The sequence below is a fragment of the Babylonia areolata genome, chromosome 21, assembly GCF_041734735.1.
Source record: "Babylonia areolata isolate BAREFJ2019XMU chromosome 21, ASM4173473v1, whole genome shotgun sequence".
Lineage (NCBI taxonomy): Eukaryota > Metazoa > Mollusca > Gastropoda > Neogastropoda > Buccinidae > Babylonia > Babylonia areolata.
The window spans coordinates 45,737,438-45,751,057 of NC_134896.1; the positions used below are offsets into that span (position 1 = coordinate 45,737,438).

At 40.4% G+C, this 13,620-nt stretch overlaps 2 protein-coding genes across 6 annotated transcripts in view; one reads left to right on the top strand and one right to left on the bottom strand.

Moving 5' to 3' along the window:
• The window catches only part of LOC143295972 (uncharacterized), a 122,651-nt gene extending 120,347 nt beyond the window's left edge, over nt 1-2,304 (top strand). For all 3 annotated transcript variants that reach the window (XM_076607682.1, XM_076607680.1, XM_076607681.1), the window contains one exon: nt 1,070-2,304. In XM_076607682.1, coding sequence (XP_076463797.1) covers nt 1,070-1,170 — 101 coding nt within the window. In that variant the 3' untranslated portion in view covers nt 1,171-2,304. The remainder of the gene's footprint in view (nt 1-1,069) is intronic.
• Nucleotides 2,305-8,615: 6,311 nt separating this feature from the next.
• LOC143296707 (uncharacterized) overlaps nt 8,616-13,620 on the bottom strand; it is a 133,489-nt gene continuing 128,484 nt past the window's right edge. For 2 of the 3 annotated variants that reach the window (XM_076608756.1, XM_076608755.1), the window contains 2 exons: nt 11,891-11,994; nt 8,616-11,115 (listed from right to left, as the gene is read on the bottom strand). In XM_076608756.1, the coding sequence (XP_076464871.1) occupies nt 10,758-11,115; nt 11,891-11,994 (462 nt within the window). In that variant the 3' untranslated portion in view covers nt 8,616-10,757. The remainder of the gene's footprint in view (nt 11,116-11,890; nt 11,995-13,620) is intronic. The other variant, XR_013057155.1, reaches the window with a different exon arrangement.

Here is a 13,620-nt window from a genome sequence, read left to right on the forward strand (position 1 = left end):
CAGTGTGCGTTATGTTACCAACAGTGTGTATTGTGTTTCTTGATGATAAAAATCAACATTGTGTGCTGTATGTATAGATGACCACCAACAGTGTGTGTTATGTTTACTGATGATATTCAACATTGTGTATTGTGTTTATTTATGACCACCAACAGTGTGTGCTGTGTTTATTGATGGCCACCAACAGTGTGTATTGTGTTTATTGATGACCACCAACAGTGTGTGCTGTGTTTATTGATGGCCACCAACAGTGTGTACTGTGTTTATTGATGACCACCAACAGTGTGTGCTGTGTTTATTGATGACCACCAACATTGTGTCCTGTGTTTATTGATGACCACCAACATTGTGTGCTGTGTTTATTGATGACCACCAACAGTGTGTGCTGTGTTTATTTATGACCACCAACAGTGTGTGCTGTGTTGACTGATGACCACCAACAGTGTGTGCTGTGTTTATTGATGACCACCAACAGTGTGTGCTGTGTTTATTGATGACCACCAACATTGTGTGCTGTGTTGACTGATGACCACCAACAGTGTGTGCTGTGTTTATTGATGACCACCAACAGTGTGTGCTGTGTTTATTGATGACCACCAACATTGTGTGCTGTGTTGACTGATGACCACCAACAGTGTGTGCTGTGTTTATTGATGACCACCAACAGTGTGTGCTGTGTTTATTGATGACCACCAACAGTGTGTGCTGTGTTTATTGATGACCACCAACATTGTGTGCTGTGTTTATTGATGACCACCAACAGTGTGTGCTGTGTTTATTGATGACCACCAACATTGTGTGCTGTGTTGACTGATGACCACCAACAGTGTGTGCTGTGTTTATTGATGACCACCAACAGTGTGTGCTGTGTTTATTGATGACCACCAACAGTGTGTGCTGTGTTTATTGATGACCACCAACATTGTGTGCTGTGTTTATTGATGACCACCAACAGTGTGTGCTGTGTTTATTGATGACCACCAACAGTGTGTGCTGTGTTGACTGATGACCACCAACAGTGTGTGCTGTGTTGACTGATGACCACCAACAGTGTGTGCTGTGTGTTCAGGTCAGAACAGCAGTGGAGAGGAGGAGGGCTGTCACTGGGCAGACATGAGGGAGAGTAAAGGGGACGAAGTATGTCGCTGGCACGTGCTGCTCGAATCCTGAACCTCATCTCGGATCACAAGTTGTGCCCCCTTGTTGTTCACGCAAAGAGAAAAAAGAGCACGGGAGCTGTTTTGTGAGCGTGTTTGTGTGTGTGATATTTAAATACCGTAGCAAGAAGCAGGGAGCCAGTACCAAAAAAAAGAGGGGCCGTTTTCTGATTGTTGTCAAACGGGCGGTGAAGGCTAGAGGATTCTGTGGTCCAAATCATGGGGAGTGACTTGCGAACGTCCGGTGTAAAACAACTAAACGTCTGGACTTTGAACGTCAAGACCTTTGCTGCAGCGAAGTCAGTGTTCATGGGGCGGGCGGGAGGGTCTGACAACAAACGACTGGACGTCTCACAAATAGTTCTGGACAAGGCCTTCGTTCATATTTAAGAAAGGGGTTTTCCCGAAGTTTCCCTGTGAATACGTTTGTCAGCTGCTGCACGGAGTGAAAGTTACGCTTGGCTTGTTCGGCCTGACGCTTTGTTGGAAGTTCATTCAATCGTGTGGCATGCACTTGGTTGACAAACTCAAACCAAGTTTGTGTGTTATTAATATTTTCTTTAATATATAATACGTGTCTTATTTTTGTATTTCAATGAAAGGCGCAATAGGAATAAATGTTATCATTATTATTATCATCATCATTAGCATTATTATTATTAAAATCTTCTCCTTCTAAATCATCATCATCATTCTAGTGGATACATTCTGTCGCGAAATACTCTTTCTAGTTGACTGCAGTACTAAACAAAATTAAGCGCGCCGTTTGTCTTTAACAAAGTCTGGGCGTATGAAGTGTAGTCCAGTGAAACCGTTGGACTAAATTTCAGCCGTTATAGTCTGCGTTTAGACTCGGACTTGGCTGAAGTCGTCCGCCATGAATACCAGCTACCGATGGAGTGTCTGGGACAACACGTTTAGTCCGGGCGTATCCGTTTACGCCTTCCCCATGAATTGGACCGCAGGGCCTGAGAAATGTGCTGTGAACAAAAAATAGTCCGTATATAAATGTGTTGATTTAATTCATTAAGCTTCTCTGGAATTAGCAATAAAAAAAAAAGAATGTGTTAGGTTTTTGTGTTATGTGACCTGCACTGCTGCGTTATCAGCTTTGCTTTGTGCGAATGTTTTGTTTGTTCGAAATAAAAAGGCGTACATATAGAGAGAGTGAGATATTATATATATATATATATATATATATATATATATATATATATATATATATATATATATATATATATGTATGTATGTATAGCTTTGTGCGTATAAAAAAAACAACAAAAACGTGCAGTTGGGGAAAGAAGGCTATTTTTCTTTCAGATACACAGGATGTACTACAAAACTTGTGTTAACAAATGATTAAGTATGAAACGACTAGTGCTAGTGGATACAGCTGAGGTAGGTTCTGCGAGCACTTTTTCGTTGGAATGATAACATTTTTATCACACAGAATGGCTGGGTGAACGGTTTAAGAGGAAAGTTGTGGCGATGTGTATTGAGCCACTCGTGTTCTGTTGACCACACCAACAATCGTCTCCATGGCAGGTGACTCGTCACTGTTTGCTGCATACATTAAAAAATATATCACATTTGTACACGATCGATTGCTGTCACAGAAATCGACACAGTTACCTATAAATGTAATGTTTTCTTGAATTAAGCCGAATAAAAGAACAAAGTGTTTATTATTGCCCGTGAGTAATAACCTCCGACCAAGAAACGTCGTAGAAGACTACCAATGCAGGATCACTGAGAAGAGGACAGAACGAGCAGCGCAACACATGGCAACCTCTGCAGGTTGGGCGTCTGAAGAAGGGGAGAAAAAAAAGGAGAAGGGTTGGGTGATACTGCGTTGTTGTCGGACACCTGTCTGATTCAGGCGCCGGGTTGATGGCGCTGACATGACACCTGAATGGACGCATTTGGAAAAAAACAACAACTGAGCTGTTTGTCTCTTTTTCATTAACCAGCACGCGGCAAACCTAAAACCTATCACGTAACCAGACAAGATCGCTGCAGTGAAGTCACGCATTGAGACAACATGATACCCAATAACATCTTCACGTTGTTTCTAACAAAAAGAACAAGAGAGGCAAGGCCTTCAAGACTCACTTGTGATACACTTTTTAAAAAATCTAATCGTTAAAATGTGTTCTGTATTTGTTATTATAAAGCTTCGCGCTAAAAAACAAAAGAAAAGAAAAAAAGCCCTGTACACTGAGAGTAAAACACACAAGCTTTTTATGTATTGAGTATAATTTCAAAATGTAATGTTTAAGATGAGAAAGATCAGTTTAAAGCAAATTAAGTCCCCTAGCATTAATTACAGAGTAATTTCCCTTTTTTAATATCTGCACCAAAACGTTTGCAAAATAAATAAAACTTCCATGCTTAGCAAAAGGAGTTCCTGTTTGAACAAAAAATGATAATAATGACTGCTCTTGTTGTTGTGTCAGAATATCAGATCAAAGTGCCAAGTTTAGAGAATACAAAAAAATATGAATATAACAGTAAATGCAGTTTGCATATAATTAGGCTTCATATTTTATTTTTTTGTGCCCATCCCAGAGGTGCAATATTGTTTTAGATGACTGGAAAGAACTGAATTTTTCCTATTTTTATGCCTAATTTGGTGTCATCTGACAAAGTATTTGCAGAGAAAATGTCAATGTTAAAGTTTACCACGGACACACAGACACACACACACACACACACAGACAACCGGACACCGGGTTAAAACATAGACTCACTTTGTTTACACAAGTGAGTCAAAAATGTTTCACACGGCTCTGAATGTAACAGAATACACATAAAAAATTAATCTCACATGGATTGCAAAGTCTTAATTCGTGACCTCTTGCTTAACAAATCCTGTGCGGTGTGCACTTCATTGTTCTTCTCTGATCAGCCCACAGGTCAGTGTCGGAATCTGCAGCAGATGCTTGTCATGGACAGGCAGGGACTCCCTAACGGAGGGGAGGCAACCCGTAAACATCTGTTTTCGTGTGTACCGTTCGATGATGTCGTGCCCTGTTTCTGGAGGCACCGAGAGAAGCTCCATCACAGGGACCATCAATGCCCTGTTTCTGGAGGCACCGAGAGAAGCTCCATCACAGGGACCATCAATGCTGAAATAGATGATTGGGGACTTTTTTCCCTTTAGATTCATATCTAGGTTTCACATTTTTATATCAGTGTTTTTACAGTGTGATAAAGTTAGGGTTTAGATTTTATTGTCATGTCCACTACACTGACGTTGGCATATTTTGCATTGCTGATTTCATTAATTTCAGAGATTGTGTAGATGGGGCGAAGGTTTTCAGTAAATCGTTAAAAATATGTTCGTTTACATTGTGCAGTTATTACTATGAAATGTTCAGTTTTCGGGACATTCTTTTTTTAAATATAAAAGATAGACACACCGGGAGAGAAGAGTAAGAAGTGGAGAAGAAATGTGTATACATCTGTATATATATGGATAGACACATAATTGCTCAAAACGTATATCGTTTGCCATCCATGTTTCTGATGATCTGTGTTGATGACACTCACGCCACTGGAGACAGAGGGGGCAGGGAGCTCAGAACAGATTGTCTCCCTTGTAGAGTAGTCTTCTCCCCTCCCCTGCCTCCCTTTCCCCACAATCCGGGTTTATGAAATCATCCTTTCCAAAACTTATTTATTGTCTTCCGCCATTCCAACTAAAGATAAAGATTTACACTTGCTTTGTGGAATTCTGATTTCTTTATTTGGTAATTCTGAATCAGGTGTTTGAAGAAAATGAATAATGTTTGAATAAAATAAATAATTTGCAGTAGTTTTTCACTTGAATTGTTTTTACTATTACAGCATTAAATAAATCATGTGATTCGAATGAATTGAATTTGGGGTAGTTCCTGAAGAATGGTTAGAATGTTCCTCGTCTTTCTTTCTGAACGTTAGATAGATCTTTCATTGATTCACATTATCTGTATTTCATAATTCAATTTTCATTGATGCTGTTGTTTAAAATGTATAAAATGAAATGCAAAAAAGAATGTGTTATACTCCTTCTCAAATGAAAAAATAAAGATCCTGCATGATTTAAGTGCCAGTTGCCTTGAAAACTCTCTCTCTCTCTCTCTCTCTCTCTCTCGGGACATCGACAAGAAAGATCTGAAGGCCTTGAACGTTGACCTGAACACATTGGAAGCTGTAGCCTCAGAACGATTGGTAAGGAGGCAGACAGCGCAAAAGGTTTCTCCAAGTTCGAAGAGGTGCTTGCTGAGCGTTCCGAGACAAAGAGAAAGGGGAAAGGCCCAAAGCCAGAAAGACAGACCAGCGTCAGACTTCACAGTGTGGTGGGACTGTCACTCTGGTACTGGCCTGTCCAGCCACACCCAGCACTGTACCGGTCACCTCACAGAACGCAACTCCATGTCTGCAGAGACTGACGGATGCCCCTCTCAAAATGCGTGTGAATGTGTTTACGCACATGTGTGTGTGTGTGTGTGTGTGTGTGAGAGAGAGAGAGAGAGAGAGAAAGAAGAAGAAGAAAATCCAGAAGAGAACAAACGGAACAAAACCCGAAAGTCTGTAAAAAATACTTTTATACTAATCTGACACATGATAACAATCAAAACGTTGACAGCAATCATATCTATGATCCCAATCTTTATGGTAAAGCTGTATGAAAATGAAATCAATCATAAAAGGTAAAGATGCAACCCGTTTTACTTCATTCACAACATCTTTGTAGTGCACTACGATTGCAGATGATAATGATATATTCTGTTTAATAATGAAAGAAAAACATCAGCCAGTCTTTGGCGATGAAATGTCAGATTATTGCCGATAGATTAAATACTTTCTGGTGATCAGAAGTAATTTTTACCATTTGATTTACCTCAAGACAAAATATTTACACATATTTTGTGTTGTTTTCAAAACAGTGACTGCAGATGCCAAAAGAGGACAGTATTTGTATCGATACCATTTGTGTGCTGTAATACAGACAGACATGGCCAAAGCTCAAATAACAGGATGCTAAATATCTAGGGATCCTTCGACTTTAGTTGAAGTTGCTCCACTTTGGCAAAGTACTCTCCAGAAAACATGTTTAACAGAAGCGGTTGCAGTTTGGTGGGCTGTGGTAGATGATGACATTCAAAGGCACAATGATGGATTTATACCGATAATTAGGTATAACTGCATAAACCAAAAAATACACAAGAAAGCATTCGATCTTGTAAATTATCACTCCTTAAATCGATACAATTGGGGTTTTCATCTTTTCCTCACTTACACTGGTTTTGTATGTGTGATCTGTTTTTCTTTTTGTAACTTCTTTAATGTGATATGCTTAACACGTCTTTCGAATAAAACAAAAAGGTAAAGATAGGGGAGAAAATGGGTACAAGTGAAAACAAGCCTTTGGTACAGAGACACCTACGTTCAGTTCCATTCAGTTCAGTGTATAGCCCAGTTGACCGCACGGGATTGTGTCAGGGCTTTATGACATCTTAACTGATTGGAAAATTGAACTAAACCCATGGTAACTTTAACGCTACTTGCTAGAAACAGCGGGAAATTCTATATTTTCTGTCTATTTCTGTTCTACTTGAATATGTGCAGGAAACTGTAGTATGTCCTGACCCGTGTCCTGAGAAATTAAAAAGAAAGGTATGCAATGCAAAAGCAGCCGCACAGCTTTGTCAAAGTGAGGTATGGTATCATCAGTTTAATATTATATCCATGTTTTGTGAAAGGTAATTACAAAGTAGTCTTTGTATTATGCAGAACGTTTTTATGAACACGATTATTAAGACAAAATGTAACTACCCAAATTGTCAATGAACATCTCTTTTAATAAACGAGGTTTGAAAAAAAAACCCTGTAAACTAATGAATAAATACACGTGCATCATTACTTTGTAGGTAAACAAGCGGTGACTATCAAATTTTCATCGCATGATACTGTAAGATAAACGATGTCCAGACGTTTGAAAGTCGTATCTAGTAGATTTCATATCTGGTAGATCTGTGACTACAAGGAATAGGAATAATTATGTCACTGATCACAATCAATCGACTCTAGGAATAGGACTTTGTCATTGTTCATAGTCAATTGGGTCAAATTTGAGAAAAGTATTTGAAGTCATCGTCTTGCTCTCCTCCTCTCTGAAAACCAACTATCAGCCAGTGGCAAAGATAGACTTCTGGAAACTGATTCTTATGTGCTCAATCTCTGAATACAGTAATGACAATAATATTCCATCATCCTCGCCTACATTTCCACTTTTTACACTGTGATGGGCTAGGAGATAGTGCATCGGCGGTCAGGAAAAACAATGTGTGCGTTTACACTAACTCAGTGAAAGAACAACACTCGCAATATGTGTGGCTCTGGACTGCGGTGTCAAACAAGTGAGTGGCAGCAACAAAACTTATAAAAACGTAATACAGGAAATAACTAAAAAAAAAAGTTGGCAAACTGAGACTTGTCATCTGTTTTTCTCGAACTGACAGTTCTCGCCATATACGAGGGTCATTGAATAAATAAGGTGAATTTTTCGGTATAAGGACTTCTAATACAGATAAAAGCTTACTTTTTCTTTCTTTTTTTTTTTTTTTTTTTTTGTTTGTTTGTTTTGTTTTACTTCTTTTTCACATGGATTTAATTTGTTTTGCAGATTAAAAAAAACTTTGAGAGTTTTGGCGATTAACAAAGATGGCCGACCAAGAAGCATGCTCCAGGATTGAACAGCGGTCAGTTATCAAGTTTTTGGTTGCTGAAGGGTGCAAACCAGTTGAAATTCATAGGAGAATGTCAACTGTGTATGGTGCCACATGTTTCAGCCGAAAAAATGTCTACAAGTGGGCTAAATTGTTTAAAGAAGGACGGAGCAGTGTTGAGGATGGAGACAGGCCTGGAAGGCCTACAGAAGTGAGGTCTCCTGAGGTGATCGAATCAGTCAATGACCTCATTCAGTCTGACAGAAGGGTGACAGTGGATGACATTGCAAGGACTTTGAGGCAGGTCAAGAAAGACATAAAGAAGAAACGCAGGGGTCATCAGTCAGAAGGAGTCATCTTGCATCATGACAACGCAAGGCCTCACACAGCAGCCCGAACGGTGCAGACCATCAACGAGCTGCGCTGGGAACTGCTCCCTCATCCCCCTTACAGCCCAGACCTTGCCCCTTCAGACTTTCACCTGTTTGGTCCCTTGAAAGCGTTCACGAGAGGCACCAAAGTTTGAAAGTGACGATGAAGTCAAAAGGGTTGTGAGCGACTGGCTGAGACATCAGTCGAAAGATTTTTACGCTGAGGGAATACGGAAGCTTGTGCACAGATGGGAAAAGTGTGTGACAGTGCTGGGAGACTACGTTGAAAAAAAAAAAAGAAGTAAGCTTCTATCTGTATTAAAAGTCCTTATTCCGAAAAATTCACCTTATTTATTGAATGACCCTCGTACATTTGACAACCTTCTGTTCAGATCAGTTTCTTGCACAAACATATTTATAATCACTTGAGTTGCAAAACGGGGTTCATAAGACAAACTAAATAAAATTGAAACAAAATTCAAATACGACACCAACAAGATATTTTCTAAATGTAATTCCTAAGAATGGAAAACAAGAACAAAAAAGCAGCACAACAGAAGTCTTCTCCAAATCAGTGAACACCAGGTAACCATTGTTCTGAACTCATTGTAATAAAACAGATACGATGATCCTAATAACAAATTAACTGATAAAAGCTAGTCAGTCAAAGGACACCTCATGGTAACCAACACCAACACCTCTGAAGACTGGACGGAGGAGAAACAATGGATACTCTCAGCACCACGTTGAAACCTGCAACAGAGAGACAATGACGGCGTCACTGTCCCCGTATCATTGTGCAGTCACTGCATCAAGGTCCAGTCGGCACCGTGCCATCTGTAACCCACACCAACACACTGCACGCCCAGTTACCAGCCATGTGACCTGTACTTCGTCCTAAGAATAGCCAAGCCTTCAGGATTAACATGAAATAAATAAAAGAAACATCATTTTATCCTACTTTTTGTATTTGGAATATATATTTTTACTCAATAACTAGAAATAGCCAAGGTCAATAATGTGTACCTCCAGCCCAAAATAATTCTCTCTCTCTCTCTCTCTCTCTCTCTCTCTCTCTCTCTCAGCGTGCATGTGTGCCTTTGTATTAAAAAACAACAACCGACTTTCGAAACAGTAAACCAGAAGAGCATTCTTCTTAATCTTCAATCGGTAGGTTACAGTAGTTCAAAAACGACAACAGTCTCTGTCAGCGTAACTACATGAACGTTAAAAGATGGGGGGAAATGAACATGAACAATCACACAAGCATACCTGAGTTAAAGCGTTCAGGCATCCAATCCAGTGTGTATCTGTCTTTCACTGAAATAAGAACAAAACGCACGGACGAACACACGCATGAACAATGAGCAACACCACGCTGACACTGAGTTTGGGGGAATGTGATGAGTAACAGAGAATGAAAACTGAATGAGCAACAGCTAAGTTTGGCACACGGTGAAGGACGCAAGAAATACCACTGACTGAACATGTATGTTTTATCACAGACTGCAGCCCAGGGATAAATTAGTGTTTCATACATAACTGACATTGGAAACTTGTAATAATACAAGCGGGATATAAATGAGACATAAAACACTAAGTCAAACAATGGTACAAACTCAGATTTGTATACAGATGAAGATTCGGAACTTTAAAAAAGAAAAACAAATACAGTAATAAGCCTGTTGTGGAGAGGCTTAATTGGAGACAAAACAAAAATTGGCACTCATTCTCATCACCTGACATCAAACGTACCCAAATCATTCTTCACCATTGTCGTCAACGTTACAAGTCAAACAAATCATTAAAAGCCCTTGGGAAAAAACACGGACTAAAGACTGACAGAAACAAAAGTTAAAAAAACAACAACACAGAAATAAACAGATATAGTATGAGACAAATATAATTATGTGGTAAACATCTGTGCTGCCGTTCATATTCACTTCTGTGCAGATCTTGCCAACACTGACTCTCCTTTCCTTAATCCTGGCCTGTCAATAATTTCGTGTTTACTCCTTCTCCATACAGGCCATTACAGGTCAACAGATACTTTTACATACACTCGGCAATGATGTGCAATGATCGGAGTAAGGAATTCGGAAGCAAGACAAAGCAGGATTAGGACTCCTGAAACATATAAATGCATAAAAAGAAGAATGTAACAATGTTGTAGGTTATATACACATGTATCTCAGCGCAACCTTTCATGAGCTTTGTATTCATATAATACAGCAAAGAATTGCAATAGAAAATCACACACACACATACATGAAGATGTGCATATGCACTGCCGTCCACATAGGTTCAGAGTCCCACATACTGATACACATCCGGGAAGCAAGCTCGCTCATACACGTTTCCATCAAAACCACACGAAACGTCGGTCTTTTCAAGACAGTTAACGATCAAACCCTTCTGTTGGTTTATCCTTCCTGTCGCTGTCTAAAGCACAACGTAATTTCCAAACGCAGTTTCAGTCACCAAAACCAGAGTCGGGCAACACGGCGACAGGTCCCTCACTTCTTCCCCTTGCCTTTCTCCTTCACGCGGCCCGCGATCCTGGCCTTGATGTCCCGGGAGCTGATGGGGCGGGACGTGGCGAACTGGGGGGCCTGGGTGGGGGAGGTGGACAGATCCAGAAAGGACTCCAGGTCCGTGGACTGCAGGGAGGAGGGGGTGTCTGACGTGGACACCTCGCTGCGGTCAAAGCTGACCTCGTGCCCGTGTGGCGCCTCCACAGAGGGGCCGGGGTGGGCCACGAGGGTCTGGATGTGGCGCTCCTCGCGAACCACCACCCTGTCCTGGACGTACACGGCGAAGTTCTCGCTGGACCTGGGTGTGGAGGTAGATTCGGGTGGAATGTTGCTGTTGACGCTGCAACACGGGGAATCATAGCAAATCATACGAACTGTCGAAATGGGCAACTATCCTTTTCGGATAGTGGAAATAGGTCATTTTATTTCAAACATATATGACCCAACAATTCTTCTTGGACATATGCACAAGTAAAATATGCCAGCATGGTACCTTGTGCTTTTGTAACGGCGTGTAGTAAGGATATAAAGAAAAGTTGTGTGATCCATGGTCACTGAAACTGACATGTAACTGATGTTTACTAATACCGACAAAATGTACATTATCAGAGGAAACATTTTGTTGTGAATCAAAACAATCCTTACGGAACATATTTACAACGTACCAAGAACCAATCAATATCATTGCATAACTCAGCTGACTGTCACTGACACTGTCACAAGTTTTGTTCCAGTCAGTATTACCGCCAGAGCATAAGGCATACAGAAAAAAACGTAATACAGGTGTCTTTGTCAGCCAAACAAGTAATGTAAACAGAGTAACAAGTTGACAGAAAGGTAGTGCCAGCTTGGCGAACGAAATACGTCATTTGGAACAGATTATTTTAGTCATAAACAGCCGGGAACACAACAGCACTGGGTTTTGTTGGGTTTTTCTTTCAGGGGGGAGTGAGGGGGGGGGGGGTGCGGGGGGCGGGGGGGAGGGCTAGGGGGGTGTTTTCAGCTTCGCTCTAATAATGTCCAACTATCGCACCAGAGTAACCGACATTATTATCATCACCTTAGCACTAATGAGCAAAACAAAACAAAACATGCAGACAGAGTGACTGCCTTACCTTTCTTGCAGTGAAAGAGACATAACTCCGGAGTCAAGCCCAGTGCTGCCCCCTGGGGACTGAAGCCGCTGCTGGCGCAGGTTGGCGATTTCCTGTTGTATGACCTGGCGACAAGGACACAGTGTCACAGTGGGCCTGCTTTCACAGTGCTGAGCATCGATCCAGGTTTGTGAAGACATTAGAGAGAAAGGCCGTAAACTGATCCACCTTTGCGAATAGTTTGCGGGAGAGAAGCTGTAAACTGATCAACTTTCTGAAGACTTTGAGGCTGAAAGGCCAAAAATCGATACCTTCAGAACTTTTGTCAATTTACTTTCTACGTCACTGGACAAGAACACTGTGCTCCTGCCAACCACCCTCAGCTCCTTCCCGGCTCACCACTGCTCTCTCTCTCTCATACACACATATACCGGCACATGCCCCCCACCCCTCTACACACACGCACACATACACGGGCAGCTGTCCACATACACACACTCTCTCCCTCTCTCTCTCTCTCTCTCTCACAAAGTCAACATGTGTAAGAGTAATATCATTGTATTTAGAAAGGGGGGATATTTAGGTTCACGGGAAAGATGGTTTTATGATAGTATTACAATGCCTGTTGTCAATGTTTATAAATATTTGGGGATATATTTTACTACACGTTTGAGCTTTGTTTCTGCTTGTAAAGATCTTGCTAGCAGGGCCAAAAATGTCTTATTGTGTGTTATAAAAAGATTATCTTCGTTAAATAATACTTCTCTACAATTGTTTTTGAAAATTTTTGATGCTCAGGTACAACCCGTCATGCAATATGGTTCTGAATTATGGGGTCTGCATAAAGCCGCGTTGGAATGTGAATCTGTGCACTTGTTTGCGTTGAAGAAATTTCTAGGCGTAGATCTGCGCACACCTAATGATCTTGTTTATGGTGAAACAAATAGACATCCGATATATATTAACTCTGCTATACAGTGTATACGTTATTGGCTTAAGTTGTTACAAATGGAAGATTATAGAATACCTTATAGAGCTTACAAAATGTTGTTTGAGTTAGATATTAGGGAAAAGAGAAACTGGGTCACAGATGTACGTATTTGTTTATTTAGATATGGATTTGGTGATGTATGGTTGAATCAAGGTGTTGGTAGTATAAATCAGTTTGTAAGACTTTTCCGGCAACGCTTGATTGATTGTAGATGGCAGGACTGGAATTACCATATTCAAAACAGTGAAAGATTTAGTTTCTATAGAACTTTTGGACATACGCATGATGTTAAACAGTACTTGGTATGTAACATGGACATGTATTTGAAGTATGTAACAACAAGATTTAGGTTAGGCGTGTCAGACTTAGTTACACATTACTATAGATACAGAGATTTTACTGACAATGATTTAATTTGCCCACTATGTAAAGAAGACAAAGAAGACGAGGTACATTTTGTTTTTCGTTGTCCAGATCTTTGTAGAATTAGAGAAAAATATATACCACCTAAGTACTATCGACAGCCATGTTTATTCAAACTGAGTTTATTATTGTCATCCACGAGACATGCTGATATATGGAATCTGGCACTGTTTTTACACCAGGCATTTAAATTTCGGGATATCGTGACATCTTAAGATGCTGTACTTCATTGCAGCGTTTATGTAATATGTGTACTTATTATGGTTGGTTATGTATTTTCATTTTGCTTGTTATTACTTATATTGTCACTTACCCCTTCATAAGGGGCCTAGGCCTA